General features: G+C 38.6%; 1 protein-coding gene across 2 annotated transcripts in view; it reads right to left on the bottom strand.

Moving 5' to 3' along the window:
* Positions 1 to 2,310: 2,310 nt before the first annotated feature.
* MLLT10 (myeloid/lymphoid or mixed-lineage leukemia; translocated to, 10) overlaps positions 2,311 to 23,000 on the bottom strand; it is a 130,496-nt gene continuing 109,806 nt past the window's right edge. The window contains exons 12-20 of one of the 2 annotated variants that reach the window (XM_009275227.2): positions 21,765 to 21,882; positions 20,362 to 20,434; positions 15,654 to 15,808; positions 13,589 to 13,777; positions 13,087 to 13,175; positions 12,600 to 12,961; positions 7,371 to 7,473; positions 6,386 to 6,598; positions 2,311 to 3,954 (exon numbers count right to left, since the gene is read on the bottom strand). In XM_009275227.2, the coding sequence (XP_009273502.1) occupies positions 3,910 to 3,954; positions 6,386 to 6,598; positions 7,371 to 7,473; positions 12,600 to 12,961; positions 13,087 to 13,175; positions 13,589 to 13,777; positions 15,654 to 15,808; positions 20,362 to 20,434; positions 21,765 to 21,882 (1,347 nt within the window). In that variant the 3' untranslated portion in view covers positions 2,311 to 3,909. Of the gene's footprint in view, positions 3,972 to 6,385; positions 6,599 to 7,370; positions 7,474 to 12,599; positions 12,962 to 13,086; positions 13,176 to 13,588; positions 13,778 to 15,653; positions 15,809 to 20,361; positions 20,435 to 21,764; positions 21,883 to 23,000 lie in introns of both variants that reach the window. The other variant, XM_009275226.2, reaches the window with a different exon arrangement.

Below are 23,000 nucleotides of genomic sequence, written 5' to 3' on the forward strand. Positions count from 1 at the left end.
TTTAAAAGAGCTCTCCTTTAGGCAGAGCCAACAGTGAGATTTTAGTGCAGCTTATGAAAAACAGGCACCAGAAAATCAGTCAGTTAAATATCACACAAGCCCATTGCTGAGAGTAGCGCCTACTAACACAGCTTGAATGGATGAAGTTGATAAACCCAGGATTTGAGATATCGTAGGCTGTCCAGAATTAGTTGGCTCCTGTAAGCCATAAGGTGTGTTGTCACTGTTGTCAGTAAAGCTGGATTTTGGTGAAAAAAAACAGCAGAAAGTTCAAAAGCCTGTTAACATGAAACTCTTCTGAAATGCAGCACACTTAGTCTGTGCTGCTCTCGTGACACTGAACCCAGAGCGGTTCCCGACACATTTGAGGGTAGCTCAGTAACCAGTGACTTGGCTGCCAGGGACCTGCATAGCGGCTTGGGCTGCTTTGGCATCAGAGGCATTCCACAGGGCCGGCAGCATCGGCTTCTACTGAACTGGTGCCAAATCAGCCACAGACCATCATCTTTGATGTCAGGATCTGCAAAATCATTGAAACAAGGTTGGTTTTGACTGCATCTGGCCCTCATGTGAACTTGGCTTTGATGTGGTCTCTTTCTTTAAAGGGCTAGTGTATTGGAGTTATGTTTAGGTGTCAGAACTGTCCTTTTTGTTATTTCCCTGCTGTTGATTGTCGGTCCATCAGGACTACGAGTACTGTAAAACATCTATTGCTATCTTAGACTTCTGGCACCGATCTCTACGAAGCCTAAGAAGCCGAGATTTTAAGAATGTCATGAATTTGACAATCTCACTTGTATTTCCGACTTTGCCCCTTTCAACATTTCTCAACATCTTACCAGGAGCCCGATACGAGAGTTCAGGCAGTCCCTCTCAAATAAAAGAGACACACAAGGAAAAGCAGGACTTGCCCCTTTCACTGGTGACTATGGTACTTGCTCCAATAGGAGACAGATGACTTACTGATACTTCTTGTCTACCAGGTAAAGCGTTTGGATTCATCTTAGGTCCTTGAATAAAGCAGCAGTAACGTAACCCTCCAGTCCACGACTCTGGTAGAAGAGACTCAGGGTTCCCTGGAGGCCTTGTGCTGGTGGGCAAATTGCACTTTTCTTCCCCCTCATCTACAGGTCTAGCAGTATGAAGTACATGTCTAGTGGCCCAGCATATATGTGCTATATATTTCTCCTTCTTAGCATTGACTAACGAATAGTCAACGCCCAACAGAACCAGAAGAAAGATGGTACCCAGTTCTAGAGCTTGTCTAGACGGCACATAGATCTAATCAGTAGAAATGCCTTCTGTTCAACTAGTCTTCCGCGCCTCTTCACCTTACAGCATACAACATTCATCAGCTACCCCTAGAATGTAGGGAGTTTTTTCTAGCCCTGATGGCTGAGGAGCTATTCAGCAGGTGGGAGAGTGGGGGGTTAGTGATGCCCCTAGCCGTGCCAGGTGATGGTTCACATTCCCCTACTGTTAGGTCTGAGCTTGCTCATTTATCTATCTTCTTTCAGGACTCCACTTTTCCTCATTTGAAAATAAAACGCAAATATCCACTCCTCGGGACTTGAGCAGACGGAACAGTATGCAAATGGCATAGGCCCATGGCAACACCATCTTCCTGCTGCTTGTTCCAAAAGCTAGTCTCAGCCAGAGGCTGCACCTGACTAGCAAGGGGCTAAAAATCGGGAGGGAGCCGTAACGCATCCCTTGCCTGCCAAAACCCATACCACCACAAACCTCGCATTTTATCTTTAAGTGACAGTACGGGAAGGGTCAAGTTCTTCCTTGCAGCCTGGGAAATGAAAGATCAGGAGTTCAGCTGTGTCTTCACCAACCCCTCCACAGACAATAAGCAACATTTCTGAAAAAAGCATTGAGCTGGTTTTACAGAAAATACAATGCAAAAGTTACAGCAACAACCAAAGGCCTCAGTCACCTTAAGGCAGGCACTGTGTGCATAAAGAACCCGTCCCATCGCCGCAGAGCTCTCGCCAAGTTATTTCACAATGAACCGGGGCCATTAGAGCAACAGCTCACTCCTCCTCCTGCAATTTCACAGTAATTTCTCGAGGAAAGCAAAAAACTCTGACTATGGCACAGGGCTGCAACTGGACATTTACATCCCGTAAGCAAAAACGTCCCTGGACAGTACTGCAACTGCATCACTGTCTCTCAAAAGCAAAAAATTTACATGAGAAACACTCTAAAAAATTTGTTGTAATAAATTTTAGAAATCCTTCCTGTCACATGAGGTTAATAGAAACAGTCCGTTCTTCTACGAGACTCGCGTTCACACAAGCAGTATACAACTATAAACATTATTAAAGTTTATTTACAAATGCTTTGTACATATCTTTTCATACACTTGGAATTTTACATCTAGTCAAAATAACAGCACATTTCCATCTTACCTTTTGTACAAATTGTTACAGAATATCCACCAGTGGGTTGAGTAAGTAAAATAAGCCACTGGCTTACTTTTGTAAAGTATCTACAAAAGTGATCTGTGACATTTTTTAAAAATTCCCCAGAACATATAAAAATAAATTATTTTTGCTTTTTCAATTAAATCTACTAATTAGAAATATTACAAATCAAAATATCAATGTTTTCTTATGAATTCTTCACAATACAAAACAGAGTCACAAAACTTTATTTACAGAAATGAGGTAAGAACTGTGCAACGTTTAACTAAGAAACATATTGCAGAATTAACATGTTCTTCCAAATAAGTACACAGTGGAGGTCTAATTACAGCTGGGTCTCTTCCTCTAATAATTCCCGCCTTAATATTGATTAGTGGTCATTACCCCCATTTCAACTATCCTGCACCGTACTGCATAGACTCACGCCACGGAATTAGCTACTGTCGGAAGCGTTGTAACGCAAGTTCACCCGTTTCAACCACTGGTAAATTTTAGTGGGAAATATTAACTCACTTTTTTGGTAATTTATTAGTGAAAAGCGACCCAGGTAACAATCTGCCTGAGCTATCTACAGTGGTATAAACACCTCTAGTAAAGGCAGAACGACAAGGCTGCTGGTGCAACACAGAATATTCCCGCTGCTAACAAGGACACGTCTAGTGCATGATCAGCTGTTTGCAGCCATTTCAACAAAATGGAGGTAGCAACAGGCACTTGGTTTAGGCCAAACACTACACACACTTCTTCCAGTGCGGCCTTCTCATCTGGTAAGAAAACTTTGTCGCCGGAACCAGACCGGTTCCTTTAAAAACCTCAGAACTCTAAAACCTACACCAAAATTAATAAACTTTGGATTCCATACTGTAATTCTTACTCAGGAAAAACTCCCACTATATAACAACAGGAATTTAAAGGAATAAAAAGTTCAGAAGTGGATTCCCTTATGAGTCAGGTTTCAAAACAGGTGTGTAAAAAAGAAATGACAAACAGCAAGTCCAGGCTGCCGTTACAAGCTTAGCCTAAAAGGATATATTGCAACTGCAGCAGCAGATCAGATCAGACTGGTTGGGGTTGGGGTCGGTTGGTTTTTTAAAACTACTGCTCTGAAACCAAAGTAATGCATGACTGCAGACAGCTTCCTCGCCTTGAACTTTATAAGATTAGGACTGCAGAGTCAAGTATGTGTTTTTCTATGGTTGGATTTGTACTTAGTACCATCATATTGGCAAAATAATTATGGTTTGCAGAGTTTTATCTACTTCACAGTCTGAAACTTTAAAAGGTACATCCATTTTAGTGCAACAAGAAAGCAAATGAAAGCCTACCAAAAATATCCTTACAAAAATTATTAACCTTTTGCTGTGCAGTAGGAGTTCCTTGTTGCATTTCTTCAATCTGCAGGAAGGAAAACTGCAGTTTGCAGCCAGATGAAGTGCTATAACAGCAGGACATGCAGTTCTCAAGTATCATTCAAATGTCAACTCTTCTCTGACGCAACTGGTCCAGTTTTATCATTGAGCCTCTGTGTAAGAGAAAATACTTCTAAAAATCAGATTATAAAATACAGAGTTAAGTAACATTAAATTCATACAAATGACAAAGCAGATGAGGTACATTTACTGGAGCTATCTAAATAGTAACTTTCGCATTGTAAAGAATAATCGTGTGTTGTAGAATAAGAAGTGGGAAAGAATAATTATGAGTTGCTTCAACGTAGGACTACTCCTTTACTAAGGTCATCACAGCTAGCATTAGAGAACACCGATTTGGCTTCTCTTTCATTCCAACAAGACTTGCTCTTCCTGGCTGTTGGTGTCTCCTTAGAACCGCGTGACGGTCAAGACAAATACCAGGTGACCTCTGCTACGTTTTACCCACTGGAGAGGGCTGAAATCTACACTTATCCATCAGAACAGAAATACAATTTCCATTTTGCCCCTGTCACGATTATCCTTCTTTCATAAATTGCTACAAAGACATTTCCCTGCAAGTACTGAACAGGACTGAGCAAAAGCCTCATCTCATTCATTGAGCACTCAGAAATGCTTGAAAACCTGTTCCAACTGGAAATGAGATTAAAACATTCAAACTTTTGGCAGATAGAGAATTTGTTAAAAATTCTTTTTGGATTAAAATAGTTCAACAAGCCAATGCAATCTGTCTCAATTCTAACCTGTTAAAAAAAAAAAAAAAGCAATTTCAAAAGATGTTTATTTCTAAGGGTTTTGTTCAAAAGATGTTCTGAGATTTCCTGGAATTGTTTACAGCTAACTGTTATAAGAACAAAACCTAAAACTGTAACAGCATATTTGTAAAATATACTAGTGCTGCCCGGTCACGCTGTCCAAACCTAGTAATAGCCATTTCAAAAAATTCAAAATAAGGTCACATATTGAATAGTCTGTTAAAGCAATTTATGTTTATTTCTAAGGGTTTTGTTCAAAAGATGTTCTGAGATTTCCTGGAATTGTTTACAGCTAACTGTTATAAGAACAAAACCTAAAACTGTAACAGCATATTTGTAAAATATACTAGTGCTGCCCGGTCACGCTGTCCAAACCTAGTAATAGCCATTTCAAAAAATTCAAAATAAGGTCACATATTGAATAGTCTGTTCTGATGCGAACCAAATATAGGGTCTCAGTTCCATTCACTACTAATCTTTAGAAAATGAGGGGAGATAAGTTTTAAATGTACTAGAACAAATTGTGAACATTTCTAAATGAAGGCAAGGCACTGAGCAAACCCCTGTGATAGAGCGCTTCTGCGCTGACAGTCAGTGACCGGGAAAGAACGTGATGGTACCAGAGTCCCGCAGTTTGCAGTACGGTTGCAACATCACAACAACGGACCAAACTGGAAAGTGACAATGAGCATGTGCAAAGCTTAGTAAGAGTAAAGGCTCCTATTTTGAACGGAAGGGAGCTGTTTCCAGGAAAACTGTCTTGAAAAAGTCATCATTTATGTTTTGTGTCTCGCCTTATGTTTGGGAAGTACCACAAAAGCCCAGCTGCCTGAGCCCTTCTCCACCACTGTGCCCCTAAAATAGCTGGAGGCTTTGGGTGTGGGGAGCGGAGAGGGGACCAATATCTAACCCCAAACTCTTCCCGTCTGCTGTTGCAGACAAGCTTCCCTTTTTTCACTACCACTGCCACTTGATGTCTTCTCCAAGGAATACTGAAACTTTGTCTTCCTGCTCTACTCATCCTTTGTTTTGACAAGTTCGACATGCTCCTTCCCTTCATCCTCTCTGTTCTTAACTGTATAACCCGTAGAGAATGAAGTCTATTCTCTGACTCCTTGAAGGAAGAATTCCTGTCTTGGGGATGGAGGTTACGGGCAAATGCTGAAGGCAATGGAACATCTTTGCCAGAAAACGTGTCTTGTTTCCTTATGTGTCTAGAAAAGGTTTTATTACTCTATCAAGCAAAGGAGTCGCTCAGCCTCACCTTCCCATGCCAGAACCAAGATACACATAGCCCATTCTCCTAATACATATTTCACCTTCCCAGCAATGGGCTCCTCATCTCTCAAGTCATCGACTAATCTCTGCAGCTCCACAGTGCCCGAGGCCTGGCCAGGACAAACTCTTCAAGGAAGGTGATAAAAGGAATGATCTACAAAATAGCGGACATAAAGTTGAGGAAGAAGGTGGGGTGAGGAGGACTAGGGCTGCAGTTGTAATTACGAGAGGAAGGCAAGGGTCACTGGATTGGTGTCCTGATCCAGGGAAGCAGGAGCGTGCAGCGGACAGGTTAGGTGTAAGCGAGTAGAAGTTCAGAGAGTTCTGAACCTCATTAAGCGCAGCCCAAGGCTCAAGAAAAATAAAATCAAGAAAATGAAGAAAAAAGCCACCATCCTTGAGTTGTGAATATAGGCACATAACTTGCTTCTTATCTTTTAGTTACCTCATGGAGGTACTGCATTGAAAATGAGGTGAGAAATATACTTACTGTCACCTTCTGAGCTGCGTTATCTCCATGAATTGTAAGGAATGGGTTGGTCGTAGCTGCATTAAGTGGTGAGGCCTGTGTGCCTGAAAGCAAGTTGTTTATGGGTATCTGTGCTCCTCCAGTAATCTGCAATTGCTGTACTTCAGACTGATGGTGTTGGTGGTGGTGATGTTGCTGCTGTACTAATTGATACAAAAGGGCCTGATGTTGTTCCTTGAGTAATATGAGGAGAGGGAGGAGAAAAAAATATAAATCAAGAATTAGTTACTGAAAATAGCTCCTCCCTGGGTTCTTGCTTACCCAAATCTTCAGTCAGAGCAAACCCTTAACCCAATCCCAGCTAATTTAGGTTACACTAATGAAGTTCCACTAGACTGTGGGAAAGGGAAGAAAGTGCCTATAAAATTTCCTGAAATCAGTAGCTCAGCAGAAGCTCAGCTAAGCCTGCTGGCTTCGTCAGGCCTCTATCAGAAGAAACGTACCTGGAAGAATATCAAACCATGTTTGTCAAAGTACTAAAACGACACAATTAACAATGCAAATAGTTAAACCAGTTACCTAATGGCCTATATGAATACTGCAAGGCAGGGCAAAGACAGCTCACGAGACGATACCCAAAAATCTTTTGCTAGAGTCCTAGTGGAATCAGAGGATAGCTTAGGATACTGTTAGAATCCATACGTGGTCCCAAAACTCTGCTGCCCACAGCTGACGGTGAGAGAGACAAGCCACCATGTCCACATGGGACAAAATGGGACTGAAGGCACTAGGGAACGATTCTTCTAGCAATACACACAGCCCAATAATTATCCTGTAATTTAGCATGACTATCATCCAAAAAGGTTAAAGCAACTGAAAAACTAAGATTATCAAAACCTGTAATACCAAGTTAAAACACATGTCCAGTATTTCTGTTAGGCTGAGGAGTTTATCCATGCCTTAGAATACAATAGAAGAATAGATCATAATTAACTGGAAAACTTACTGATGTGAGTTGCTGGGTACTTAGTAATTGCTGAAATTGCTGGTGCTGTTGATGGAGCAGAAGTTGTCTCTGTTGGTCAGGAAGTAATCCTAGTCCCGAGGCACTGTAGGGTTTGACAGGGTAATACTGTAGTTTATATGAAAGTATGAGAACTTTTTACTTCAGCTTCCCAATGAAACAAAGAAAAGAGGTATATAAATAGACAGTTCCTATTTATTTAGCATTTTGATTGCATACTGTCAAATATTAAATAGTCTGTCCAGTTGCATTTTTTGATACATACCTAGACATTACCACCACCAGTCTCATTTATGCTGAGCAAGGGCAACATCTTGCCTGTAATGTAAGGCTACTACATGCACATTATTTTAAATTCAGGTAATAAAAACCATTTCTACATTTTTTCCAATACTTTATACAGAAAGGCCAGATGTTATAAGACAGCTCTTGCCAACCTTTAATATTTAGTTAACTAGCATTTACTTTGCCTTGGTTTCCTTCCAGTTCTCATCTTTTGCTACGTTCAAATCTATCACTATTGCCTATACCTTGTCTGTAATTTAGCAAACACATTCAGCCTTGAAGTGGGCCAACTGATGCTGCCATGGAACGGAGCAGGCTGCCTCTTCACTTACCTACAGTTGCCGACTTTTCGACTAGCTCCTAGTCCCTATTTTCATGCCTACGTAACATTTTCTACAGCTATTTAGGAAATTGGGCAGGGAACTGATCCAGCTGACAACTGGTCTGGAAATAAAGGGTTTCTTCAGCTATGCCAGTTTACTGCAAGACCAACAGCATGAACAAGGGTGGTTTTGGAACAGAAGACCAGGAAGGCAGCTGGATTTACTCTTTCCGTACCAGCGTTAGCTTTTACTAGTTTAAAACACCCACTGAATTATTAAGGTGTAGTTTCACGATAGGTTTACCCTGCTATTGAAAGGTTAAGTATTTCCCTTTCAGCTGTACATTTCTGTCCCCTCCCTTTCCACTAGCTCTCGCACAATGAGCTGCATCTCATGGGAATGGAGGCGAAACCTAAGCCAATACAAAACACTGAAAGATTATCTGTTAATGCAGATGAGATGGCTGTGTGAATGCACAAGCACTACTACCAGCAAGAAGGTGTGCGTAGGATAACCGACAGGACAACAGGATTCCTGGTTGTGATTGGTAGTAAGGAATTAAATTAACTTACATCAGCCACAAATCCGCACAGTTAGGCTACAACCATTTAGCTCTTCAGGACACAATATTTATCTTGCCTTTCTACAGTAGCTAGCATACTGTAGCCCAGCTCCATGATCACTTTGACATTTACTTTGTATTAAGCAGCCAGTATGAAAATACCCATAGCATCACCATTCTCTACTGCTGGGGCAGGGCAAGCAACACATTCACTTAGTTTCATACTTCAGTGGATGGCCTCAATGCTATGGGAAACACGTGCTGGGCTGCACTTACTATTTCCCATCATCTACTTCACAACATCCATTACTATCATTTCTACCACTCTCCTGGTTCTCAAACCTCTTGTCAATGGTCTTCTTCCCTAGCCAAGAAGTCAATTCTACTGACCTTGTCCTGTGCAAGCCATTTTGCCTCCGATTATTCTCGCTGTACGGTTTTTTCCTTGTATTATATCCTTTTCCAAAACTGCATAATCGGAACTGCACATAATATTCCAGGTGCACAAACGCCAGGGATTTAACATGTCAGAACACAAAACGGATAACACCATTCTATTTATTCCCCAATAACTGCTAGCGATGTTTGTTTGATTGCTGATGAAAGCAGAGATGGCACTTCACCTAGCCAAGGTCCTAGATTTTCCTCCTGAGCTACAACAGGAAAACTCGGGCCTAACATAAGCTAGAACCGTGCATATGTTTGACTTCCAAATGACGACGCTCATCGATGAACTGAAATTCCTTCAAACAGCTTTAAATTCAGTTGTATCAAAAATATTTGTAACAACTGCAAAAAATAAGTACCTTCAGTTTGACTAGTATTACCATTATTTCCTTCTCTTTTTATTCACTTTTTCTGCATTCTTCTATACTGGAATGAATCTTCACTGTTTTTTCATTCTTTTATCCCATTCTTTCTTTTTTCCTGTATCACGATTTAGCTTTGCACTTCTTTTTTCTGCTGTTTTTCTCCCTTCTTATTATCCACTCATCTTCCTCTCTTGCTCTACGTTGGCACTTGAAAGAACATACCCTCACCCAGCAGCTGAGATCTAAGCGTCTAGAAAGAAAACCTAACTGCAGAAGGCAACTTGAGATATTCTATGATCTATGACAAAACGCTGCAGCTCCCGAGCTTCCCAGAAGAGGCAGGTCACCGGATTTCACCACAGAGCTTCCTCTAAACCAGATCAGCTTGGAATGTAAGTTTAATCCTTTTTAGCTTCTCATTAAAAGGTATACGATCAGTCTGAAACTATCCATCCTACAGTCTTCTCTGGTTGTGAGAATGTAAAGAAACAATCCTATCTTTTTCCTCAGCTCACTTAATCTCCCAATTGCTAGCAATCTGTATTAAGCCATCTTTTTCCCAGAAAAGGATCAAGCACTTTTCTCTGCCAAATGAATGTAGGCTCTTTTACCTGAATTTGAAACTCTCTCAAACAGCAGCGTGCAGATCAGTGTTTTCTCACCCCCCTGTGTCCCACAGTTAAAGAGCTCATGTGAGTAAGGACAATATGCATAAAGAAGTCTTCATGTATTGGTGAATAATATAGCTATTTTTCACAAGAAACCATCCGAACAGATTCTGAAGCTTGGGAAGTTACTGTAAGCAGCAACTTACAGGAACATCTGGGAAGTCTTTTAATTATAGAAAAATACAAAAAAGTTAGAAAGTAGGGTTGAGTTCTCGTGTGACTTTCCATCACCCTGGGAATACTAATTTAAGCCAGCTCCAAACTTGATCACCACCACGCGATCTAACCAGGTTCGGAGAGCTCGCAATAGCATGGTAGCAAACCTCCGTCCGTGCCTGCCTGAGCTTGTTACCATTCACCCCTCCCACTTACGCAGTTCAAAGAGTAGTGATGCCTAGAGGAATTTGACATTAAAGAAATAGTCAGCTAGTTGCCACTGAAACAGCATTGAACTCAAGAGTGGCAGGAAGAAATGATGTCCCATATAGTTTCAGAACCAATAAACTCAACCAATGGAAAATACTTTTATATTTTTTCTTTTTTTTTTTTTTTTCTTTCCTCAAAGTCATCCCAGAGCCTCTTCACAGCTTAGTTCAGTAACAGAAAAGTTTTCTCATATTTTTCACTGAAGTATTTGTAATGGAAGAAACAGGAATGAGGAATGTGTGTGTCATTGCTAAAATCATATTAGCACTAATTAGCATTAGTGCTTGCTCGGCCTGAACTTTTTTCCTCTAAATATACAACTAGAAATACTGAAAACTCACAGAAAATGGGGCAATTGTGAAACACCTCAAAAGGAAGGGGGCCCAGCAAATCATCTGGATGAGCTCAATAAAGCAGAGAATTGTGTGAAAAGGGCACTTTAAAAATAAGCAAATTTTAAATTTAAAATTAATATTAATTTTAAATTGGTATTATTGAGGGAGCAGCGCAGAAAGAGATTATGCAAGAACAGAAATAGAAAAATGGAAATGCTGGCAGAGTTGTACATCATAAGCTTGTTGTAGCAGAAAATAGGGAATCATTGGAGTATTCCAGACTATGCTAAAAGTAGAATGAGAGCTAATGAACAGGATATTAGTTGCAGTATTCTGCGTGAACCGGAGTAGTTTACTACTAGGCTACACACTCAAAAGCGGTAAAGATGGATATGAGAGGGGGGGGGCCACCGGGGGGACACACGACAAAAGAACTTCTGCAATATAGAGTCAGAAATAAATAATCTGTGTATTAACAAAATCATATGAGAAAACAGCAGCATGACCGGTATATTTTGGCATTACCTGAAAGTGCAAAGCATTATACAACTGGTTAATATTACTGATTTTGTCTAGTATTTCTCCCTCCCTCCTCACACTTTTGGGGAGAGTAACACAAAATTCTTGTGTTTTCAGCAGACCTCTCGTACTCAATAAAGAAGATGACATTTCGTTAATGAAAAGTTTTTTGTTTAACGTATGAAATGTCATGTTCATATATGATATAAACTATGAAAAATACAACCTCCTCAGTAAAAATATAATAGCACATCAAAACAACAGGATACACGTGGAAGTATCAGGTTTTATGAGCCTATTGAAGCAATACCACACAATGATACTGTACACAAACATTCAGGAGCTGCCAAACGAACAGCAAGGAAAGAAACTGGAAAAAAAGAAGCTACAAAACCAGGGATCCCTTGCATCATTCCAATCACATGCGCCTTTTTTGGTGGGTAATCCACCATAATCTCCAAAAATAAACTCTACTTAAAAACAAGTAATCCACTCCCTATTTGCAGACATTTCTTTCTACCTAGAACTGTAGTTCTCCTTCCTAAGCGAATCCCAAAATACTTCCAGACCAAGCAGTCCATTCCCCTTCCTGGAAAGCAGCTGTCTCCTTTTGTTACCCATTTGCCTTGCAGCTCAAGCAGCGGCAGCAGTTTATGCTACTGAGGATACCTGGTTTTTGGGGAAGGGCTGTTACGAATACTCAAACGTGGATCTTTCTATGCATTTAAAAATCCTTAGGAACACCACTTGTAACAATAATTTTGTTGTCTTTGGAGTCACAGATGCAGAGAAGTGAAAACACCATGCAACTGTACCACTACTCCGGTTAGTTATGCCTATTACAACTTTAATTACATGACCGTATACCGTTCTCCCCCTCCCCCCTTCTTACGGCAACAAATGGTAGCTTTTCCAGTGCTACTTTAATCATGGAAGCACAAGTGGCAGGACAAAGAATATGTTTCTGAACTAAGAAAAATAAAGAGCTGAAGCACATTTACATAATTACATTTTGTTTGACAATGTGGCAATTAAAAAACAGGAATAAATGGACACTAGGATTCCCAAAAGCTAAACAGAAAACATCTTTTCTTTAACTTGACTGTCCGTGCTTCCATTAAATGCCTTCTTACTTTCATTCACAGATCAGGGGCAGAACCTAGTTTGACAATTACAGGCTAAGGATGAAACAGTACCTTTTGAATAAGACAGTTAAAAAATACAGCTAAACTGAAGAACAGCAGGCGCTATCAGGAAAAACAAAAATCAGCAAATTCTTACCTGTTATTTAACGTGGTTGGCAGAGGATGCGTTGCATTGGGTGGCACGGTTGCATGAGTGAGAGGAGAAGGGTTCTGCGATATTGTTGCTGGGGTCTGAATTACCCCGTTTAAAGCCCCTACAATCCCATTGATTGCCAGCTGGCTGGCTGGCAGCGCTCCAATTATTCCACCCACACCAGGCACTGCAGGAATGGTGGAGGTTACAGTCTGCATACCACTAGCTAGTGCCCCCACTGTCACACCATTGACCTGTTGAACTCCCGTGACTCCTGAGCCTTGCTGAGCTGGACTCTGCCCAGCAGGTGGTGGAGTGGAAAGAGCTGATGAACTGCTGGTGCTTTGTCCGCTGGAGGTTATCTCCTGGTGTAAAAACAAACAACAAAACCCCCTCAGCTGCATAAAATTTCACCTAACGGCACAATGCAAGGACTATGATGAGTTAACTTGTAACAAGTTTAAGTTTAGAAGAAACAAATAAAAATTACCTGATTTAATACAGGAAGAGAATTGTCCGGTAAAAAACTGTTTCCCAGATGAGGGCTTTTACTGCTGTTCAAGGAATCAGTGCTAGGTGCTAAAGTAATTATTTCAAAAAACACACAGTGGTTAAATTTCTGTAACGTGTGAAAAGATTCAGAATAATTATTTCAAAATAATGTCAAAGGTAAACATAGAAAATGTAAAGTCAACCTTAAGATTATTGCTGAATAGTAAAATATTAACTAAATAATTGGTGAATCAATAGATTCAAACAGATGTGCTCCAGACTAAAGTAAAAAAAAAGAAAATGCACTGAAACAAGTAGTAATGGTTCATAGAAATCTTCCAATTGACTTTTAAACATATAAACACACCAACAAATATTTAGTCTGTATTCATCCTACACATATATGCATCTCCCATCAATGGTATACACGGATGAAATAGGTATTTCATATAAATACATGTTCGAATTACTTTGACACTTTAATACTGTCCTCCACTTACCTGCTTGTACTGGAAAGGCATGTACTTGATGAGAAGGGCTAGGATTTGAAGTTATTGTCGGAAAGGGCACCGAAAGCTGTGCATTGAGTAGCTGGAGCCGCTCCTTCTTAGCGGTCAGATTCTTTATCTGTTCTTCTAACCGCCTATTTTCAACCTGAAGTTGGTGTAATGATTTAAGCATTCCTAAAACTAAGGTAAAAATGCATATGTTATCTTTCACAACCACATTCAACGAATGAGTAACATCATTTTTTTAAATTTCTGTATTACAATTCAAGACTAGCATTGTCATATGTGAAACTTTAAGTAAAATTATTACTGAGAGATACATTACAGAAATTTAAGTGGAAAGGTTTAGGATCAATTTTGTGTAATTTGAAGTGCAGAAAAAAGTACGTAGCACGTGATAGTAATTTTGCAATATATCTACACCCTGGCTTAAATACAGATAGTCGCGTCATTAGGGCTGACATTCATTTTAAGCAAACAACAGTACATGATAACTTATCCCCAAACCAGAATATAAAAATAGTATTATTTTAATAGCACAGCTTAACTGCATAGTTGGGAAAAATCTGTTTCAGCTGCAGTATTAGAAATTTTAAACTTTATCAAAACAGAAGAAGCTTGATAAATATGCATTCAACTAACAATACAGCCAAACAACAACATTTATGTAAAAACAAGCAAGTTTGTGAAAAGGGAGTTTTTCTGCATCAATGCCCTGTACAGTGAATCACAAACTTACAGAAACAATGAAAAAAATGTCACCCGACGTGAAGTTATCGTGACACACCTTGTTGTGAGCAGGAGCTCTCATTTGCTTTGAGTGGCGATCTACAAATCACCCAGCAGGGAGCACTGTGTGAGCACTGCAGTTGCCACCCCCTTTTTTGCAGAAAAAGGGCATCATTTTCTGTACTAACCTGATTTTTACCACGCACCGTTTTTCTCAAACTCCGATTTGGTTTCAGAACTTGGATCTCCCAGCTAGTACTAGAGTGTGACTGTAAAGCCACAGGGATAGCCATTTTTTTTTTTTTTTAATTCTAAATTGTATTTGTTTAACATGACCTCTGGGCCTACTACAGACATAAGTCTACTGGTATAGGCACATCTGGTCATTTCCCAAGGATTTAGCTTTTATCCCTCCTCTTCAAGAGCATACAAAGGAACCCTCAGTGAGCCCAAATGAGATGCAATAAGACTTAGCTAAACCTGTCCTCCAGCTATCATGTTTAAAGGATTATCCCTGCATGAATTTCCTCACAATTAGCATTTTTGTCAGGATACCATTCATAAAAACACCAACTAGATACCACTTTACACTACCAACAAGAAGAATAATATGCTTAATAAAATATAACACAAACCCTAACCTGGTATTAAAAAAAAATTTTGTAATGTATTCAATCATTGTCTTTGATACTGATATATTATTGAATATGGAGATCCAAGTGATCTACTCATCACTTACGCTTTTAACGTATTCATTCTTGGACTATTCCACTCTATTAAACGCAACTTGAGAAAATAATGATTTGCTTGCTTTGAGAATTTCACGAGAGGCGCAGAACACAGTAAAGATATGAAAGCCCAGTAGGACATCTGCCTAACATTTGTACTTTTTTTTTTTTTAAACAGTAACAGAAGTAGATAGTTTAGAATTAAAAAATGAAAAATATAACAAAAAATTATTATGCCAATTTATATCACAGAATATAAAGCAAACTGGGGAACTGTGCTATACTATTTACAGTAGTGGATCTAAGAGTCCAGAATTCGTTTCCAAACTCTGCAACCGACCAGCTGGATCTGCAAGTCACTTCCTCTTGCATGACACAATTTCCCCATCCATAAAAATGTAGATAATTATAGAGAACTCTTTTGTAATCTACTGAAGCCATGTGCTGCATTAAGAACTACGTTACAATTATACACTACGGTTATATTTGTATTCACAGCAGAAAATAAGATTTTTTTAAAATTCTTGGACAAGCACTGAATGGTAGTTCTGAATAACACAGTTAACAAAAGCAGTAATAAACAGAATGTGAGTACTTACTGTCACTAGGGGTGCCTTGCTCTAATAAAAACTGCTGTCCTTCACTCCATTGCCTCTCCAGAAGCTGTTCTATGCTGGCTGCTACTGGGGGCAAATTTTCCCCACAACTGTTCCCTGATTGATCATAGCGAATCTGCAAGCTGCTTACAGGGGATCTGTTGAAAATATTGCAATGTATTATTTAAAGAAAAGGATGGAAGGAAATGTATTAGTAAAAGGCTGTTGAAGTCTCTTACTTATATCAGCCCTTAGCACCTACATATCTTACACTTCTAAGACTAAGTTAATTCATCAAAATCACTAAGAACTCCTGGTTCTCACTGCCAAGGCTTTAATAAAAGAAAGATGTAGTATTTCACAGGGTGAGAATTTATACTGAGAAAGCACATAACCTCTTCTTGCATGCAGACTAACGTAATACCTAACTGACAAACAGCGTTGTATTAAATTATAGAACACATACTTCTACAGCAGGAAACCATTGTATATGGATACATAGAGCACCCATCTTAAAAAAAAAAAAAATCTTCAAACCTTTCCCAGAGAAAACTGGGAAAATAAAACCAATGTATTAAAATCAGCACAGTAATGGTACTTCCACGTAGAAGGCCACATATAGTTCCACTGCCTAACTTGTTCTGAAAAGAATCATGTAAAACCAGATTTTTGAGGGACTACATGAAAATTATTTCACAAGGGACGCAATGAAAGTTAAAGTTATCCTCTGCCTGTCCTGTGCACACTTAATATACTTCCTTTTTTACTCATGATCACACACAGTTCAAAGAATAATCCCTTTGTCACACATCTTTTCTCATTCAGGAGAAATTTAAATATTCAGCACAGCCACTAAGAAAGCTGGGTGCCCCTCAGGTCCTATGAGAAGGCTTCTTTTGCGTTGGATGGGGCAAGATTTAACCTGTGAGCAAAACCAGATGCTCAGTGTATTTCTGACTCAGGATTCTGGCCTCATGTATGCATGGCCCCACTCCTCATACAGGACCAACACCAAAGCCCACTAAAAGTTGGCTGGTGTTTTTGTTTGTTTTGGTGTTTGTTTGTTTTTTTTTTTAAATCAACTCCAGTGAGATCAGATTCAGATTCTTATATATTAGTTATTACTGTAAGTAATAACTATTGGTGCCATCACAGGATCACAGCCGTACTGTTCTACATGTAGTGCAAACTTACCGACGAGACCACCATAGTCCCAATACAGGACAACATATAGGGCTCAGGAAATCAGTGTGTTAATTATGATTAGCGTAATAAGCAGTGGTCACAGCACATTAGCTACCTAATGACTGTCAAGCACTTTGTAGGCACCAGAGCAAAGCGATTTTTACGAGAAAAGGTTTTAAGTAGGTGACTTAAGAGCTCTGTAAGTATTTATAAATAATTCCTCTTTTGCATACAGGATGAAAAAAAGAAAAAACACTTGTTAAAACAAAAAGTTCTGACAAATGGGTAACCAAGGTAGTGTTTTTTGACAAGAGATGACAACTCAACAGCATTTAGCAGTTCAGCACAGACATGGCAAAAACAGCCTTAAAACTAGTTGTTTACACGATGTGCTGAAGTGATAAGGAAGGTTTATGCAGAAACATTCTGAACAGATTTACTACGCTCCACACAAACAATGCACTTTAAAAAAAAAAAAAAAAAAAAAACAAAAAACCACAACAAAACACAACAACAGCAAAAAACACCACCAAAACCAGAAAACAAATACAGAAAACCACCACACAACCCCCCAGCAACTTCTTTCTCTGTATGCATGCTTTTGAAGGGTGCATAACGCTACTCTAACAGATTGCGACATTTGAATTATAAATCACCAACAAAATTCTTGTTGGGCTTAGGACTGTTTCCTATCAATTTCACAAAGGTAGAAACAAAGCAACACATGACTGTATAACCTCTGCAATCCTTCACTGGAAGCCTGTACAGAAGGAGAAAAAAAAATAAAGTCTAGATTTCTGCGTATCGCAACATTAGTCAATCCATCCTCTTCTAGCTGAACCCCTACCTCATCCATTAGACATGATACGGTTCCTGCATACTAGGGTTGAATCCTTATTCCAAATAGTATTTAATCGTAGTTTCTGATAGGATTATAAATGTGCTGTGTGCGCAGGTCCGATGCTGTCACTGAGATGGGAATCCCTTGTTTCATGTTTCATACTTTGCTTACTTTCACAACTGTTTTTTGTCTAAGTTTGGGGTAAGTTATTCATACTCTTATACTATTAATTGTAAGCAATACTGAATTTAAATATAGGCATACATACATATTTCAATGCAGGTATTACATAACACATTTTTAAATCTAAGGTTAAGTACGGGGTAAAAAAAGTTTAAGTGCTACCTTGGGAAAAGCAGCAATTCCTTTGCAAAATGGAAACCGCTCACATATACCAGGTATATTTATATTTCTCATATATATTAAAACTGTAAATACGACAGCTTAAACATCAAACACTGATTATATAGGGGGACAAAGATATAACAATATGAATTTGAAATGACGATACAGCTCATGAGTCACATATGTCTTCTCTGAAGAGCTGCAACTGGCTGCGTCATCAACAGCAAACAATTGTTTCTGCAAGTGTTTTTATTTTAAGCAACTATTTGAAAATTACATGGTTCTTTCGGAGAAGTGTGTTATTTATGAGTCTTATAAGCTTCAAAGGGAAGAGAGTCAGAACTTGCAGAAAAATAATTTTAATAGATAAAGCAGGTAACATTCAGAGTTGGAAAGTTTTTAGATAGCAGATTTTTGAAGTTAGCCTTATATTCACTATAAACCATATTTTAAGTAATCAGTTACTTACTTACTTAACTGAGGAAGGTAGGAAGTTACCTACACATTTTAGAAACATCGACATGCATGTGATCTTTCTTATTGCACAAACCAGGGGTGAAATTTGCTGACTACTGAACTTAATTGAATGGGTAAGTTTTCTAAATTTTTTCCATGCTAGGTATTTCAGACTAAGTTTTTCCATCTTTCAGTTTTGGAACTACAGCACTGATTTCTCCCCCTCGCCCCTTTTTTTGGCTTGTTTTTGAACAACTCTACTGCCAAGCAAAAGCTATCTGCTCTTTGCGAAATGATACAGCTTCCATACGCTGAAGGAAGCTCTGCAACTGTGGACTGAGGTGGCCTTTGTATCATACAGTTCTCCTTTGCCATCCCCACCAAAACCAGCTGAAATTTGACCATGCTGTAAGTGCTCGACTATATATACCCTGCACATACACTCCGTAGAAGCATCATATTTAACAAGTTTAGCTTCCTAAATATTCTACCTAAAGACAACCTGAACACAACTATGGCCTACTGCAAATCGTACAAAGACCAGGCCTTCGCATATTAACTATGAAGGCATTAAAGCTTGCAACTACCACAACACATATGCATGGAGGACTAGTTAATATATAATCAAAAGTTCTGGAATTTCCTAATTGTTGAGCATTTGCCTTTGCAAAATTCTCTTAACTACTTGTCTGTATATATACAGACATGCTCCTTATTTATATAAAGATTTATATGCTAATGTAAATGTATGTATTTACACTGATAACAGAGTCTAAACTAATTTGTAAATTCTCTATTTATTGTTTTAGAAGCAACACGTATTGGAAAGCTTAAAAGCCAGTTCATGACTAGGTAATAACACCTAAGTACTATAAAGGATATTCTCACCCCATTCGACAAGAAGTCTTTTGATTAATTAAGGAATATAATACAAGATCAACAACACCAGGCATGTACAATAAATTATCTAATTTGGAGATATTTATTATAAATTACCATAATAAACACATGCTGTAACAATCAAATTCATTGTTACAATGCTGTATCTGTGTAACTACCATTTTCTAGCTATTTTAAAATCCTTTTCAAGATAAAATCCCCATGGTTAGTCCCTAAGTAAAAAAAATACAGTAAGAACACTATAAAATTTAATGCATATCGGATCCAGTATGGAAAATAAAGCCCTTTAAAAACAAAGATTCACTTAAAATACACGGAAAAATATTACTGAAGTATTTAAAACACGATATTGAAATTTTAACAGCAAGTATTTTAAAACAAAATAGTGTGATACAATTCCAGCAGAATTCTTATGTCAAACTTCTGTAGTAGAGGTGAATTGCAGTAGAACAAAAAAAAGTACTTTTTTTTTTTCCACAGAGAATTGTTCCACATTTAGAAGTGGTGAGGGAAAGGGAAAAAAATATTTTTTTGAAATTTTTACTGATATTTAACTTCTCAGACCACCTTATTCCTGTGACTGTTGTAGCCTTTAAGTCTATGGGATTTTGGAATTTTTGCAAACATGACTAAAAATATGATTATGGTAACAAATCTGAGGAGATAAACAGTACATGTGGATTAAATGATAGAGAAATCCCTCTAAAACAACTCTCCATTTCTTAAGTAAAGTCCTTCATTTGTAAACCTAATTTCAGTTGATATAAAAGTAAATTTCAGCACATTTTTAGCTATCTGGACGTATTAGGGATTTTTTTAGATGGACATATCTATATAAAAATAAATGTATGTATACATGTGTTTGTATACATACACATATATAGACTTTTAAAACACTTATGTATTACTAGTAAAAAGACAGTGAAGTTTCCAAATCTGAAAACATTTCCTCTGCCTGCACTCTCCAATGTAAATAATGCTTACCGTGGTGAGAGACTTCCTCTGGGTGAACCTCCTCTGCCAACAAGGCTGCGGCTATTATCTCCGAGATCTTGATCTGCAGTGTAAATATTTCACAGCTGATAAATCGACTCTTAGATAAGAGTTTTAAAGCTGATGTAGATATTTTAAAAATACCTTAAATCTCAACTTCTATCTGTAGTTACTGCTGAAGAGTGAATACGTATAGTTTAAGATTGCTGAACTGTAGCATGTAAGGTGTTGTCCTTACACATTTCTGAGGCTGTACCAGGCCATGGATTATGTTCACTTCTTTCATTCCTTTCGGTTTTACAGCACAGAAGCGTGGTTTGCATTTGCAGTACCCTCCCCTCAGCCACTTTTAATTTCTACGGTGAAAGTAATGAATCACAGCTGTGGACAGCTAATCTGTATGCTTATCACAGCAAATCCTGATGCTCTGTATTTTTTTAACACTTCGCATCCCAAAACAACTCGTAAAATATGTAACGTATTAAACTTACCGCTGCCATCTAACAAGCACGCATTATTCTGCAAATTTACTGAAAACTTTATGAAAGCGTATAATTCACTAATTCCTATTTATAAGCAGAAGCATAGGAAAGTCCCTTGCTAAAAAGGTAGTAAAACAAACAAAAAAGGCCTCATTAAATATACGAAAGTGTTTTGCTTGGAAGGACTCAAAAGGGTTATTTTCCCTATGGCCTCTCAATAAAATAACCCTATCTGCCCCCTTCAAGGTTGCCCTCCCCCTATTCTGAGTCAAGCGACCTCCGACCTCTTGGAGGGCAAAGACATGACTGATCCATTCTTGGTAAACTGCTAAACTCATTCCCTTCCCCCAAACAGGCATGACTACTACGACATGTCAACAAATCCTTACGGAGGGAATGAAACAAGGCAAAGCCAGCGGCTCATTAAAACTGTAGAGGAGGGCAACGGTACAAAATGCCAATCGGTAAATATTCACAAGATTATTAAATGCTGTAGAAGTTTTCTAACGGGATCTCTTTCACACGAAGTTGTATGTAATGCAATGCCATGAATTATGCAAATAAAGGTTTAAACTATTCACGACAAAACCCAGAGCTGTGTTACTCTCATTGCAAAGAGCTCCGCACTGAACACATCAATCACAGAAGTCACAGGAGACATTGTTGCATTCCTGCCTGCTGATGGCTCTGCTTAAACATTTACATTTCAGACACTAAAAAAAAAAAAAAAGGGGAAGAAAACCCACGCTGTTCTGCAGGACAACTGAGAATTTACTTCCAACACATAGCAACTTTATACGGACATTTAATAACCAAATGCTGAGCAGAGTTCAAAAATAAAATGTAATAATCTTTTTAAGGATACTTAAGTCTCTAAAGTTGCACATTTGTCACCAGCAGCGGGAAGCTTACCTGCCTGGCTGTTTTCAGACTGAGCTATAAGTGCTGCCATTGCTGAATTTGGATTCAGCCTATTGCCGTACATGTGGGATGGAGGCAGACTGAGAGATGATCCAGGTAGGGTGCTTGCCTGAAAGAAACCAGTTAAAACTTTAATCTTTTTTTTTTCTTTAAAGGGGGAGAAATGCTAAATATATTTTAAAGAAGCCTTCCTAATGCACAATTATTAAATCTAAGGGGTTTTTTTTAGAAACTGAACTTATTTAAAAGGAAAAATACTCTTTTCCATTTGTGAGTAGAGCAACAGAATTGCAGTACTTTGAAAATACATCGTTTTAAAGTGTGTTTTACTTGTCATTGGCAAGATCTGTTAATAAAAAAACCTTCTAATAGAAAAATTACTACAGCAAACATTAAAAAATACCTAAATTGCATTTTGAAACAACTACCATGTAGCAGGATAGGTAGACTTCCTTGCAATCCTGAAGTATGCGCTCAATGCTAGGACTTAGTAGCATGGCGACCATGTGGTTATCCTACTAATTATTTAATCTTATTAAACCATTTACAAAATAAGGGCAGGTAGACAACAGATGTCTCACAAATGCTTGGGTTCCTTACATCACAAGCCGGCTGTGGAGGTCAAAAGGTCCAACTTTCAGCTCTATAGTTTAACTACACAGAGCCATATTTCCTTTGCCCGACTCGGTCATTAGTAAAACCTGCACACTATTTTGTTACTTCCTATTTTGATAGACTTGGAAGCCTGGTGTTTTTTTGTTTTGTTTTGTTTTTATTTTAAAGAACGCAAACAGCCATTACAAGTATGTTTTCTATACAATAGGGGGCTCGGGGAATCACAGCTTTGCCCTGACCCCATATAAGGAACTGTATTTTTGGCAGTTGGCCAGCTCTACTTATTGAAGAGCTCCCAAAGTTTGTGTTCATTCATGTTGCTAACCACAATTCTGAAGGTCTCTGCTGGGACTTGTGCCAAACAAGCGAAAATGAACCCTTAAACAGATGAAGCTAAGGAGGCTGGCCAAAATCTTGCATAATCCAACGCAATAAAAATACCTTCTTCCTTGGCTGCTTATGCTTTTTCCCTTTCGAAGAAAAGATTTGTGTCAAATGCTGAATTGCAGAGACAGGCAATCAAAGAAAAAAAGGCACGGCTGCTTATTAAAAAGGCATTTTCCTACCTGATAAAAAAATTATTTCAAAACAAAGAAAAGATTGCAACGGGGG

Source organism: Aptenodytes forsteri, unplaced genomic scaffold (genome assembly GCF_000699145.1).
Source record: "Aptenodytes forsteri isolate BGI_AS27 unplaced genomic scaffold, ASM69914v1 Scaffold336, whole genome shotgun sequence".
Taxonomy (NCBI): Eukaryota; Metazoa; Chordata; class Aves; order Sphenisciformes; family Spheniscidae; genus Aptenodytes; species Aptenodytes forsteri.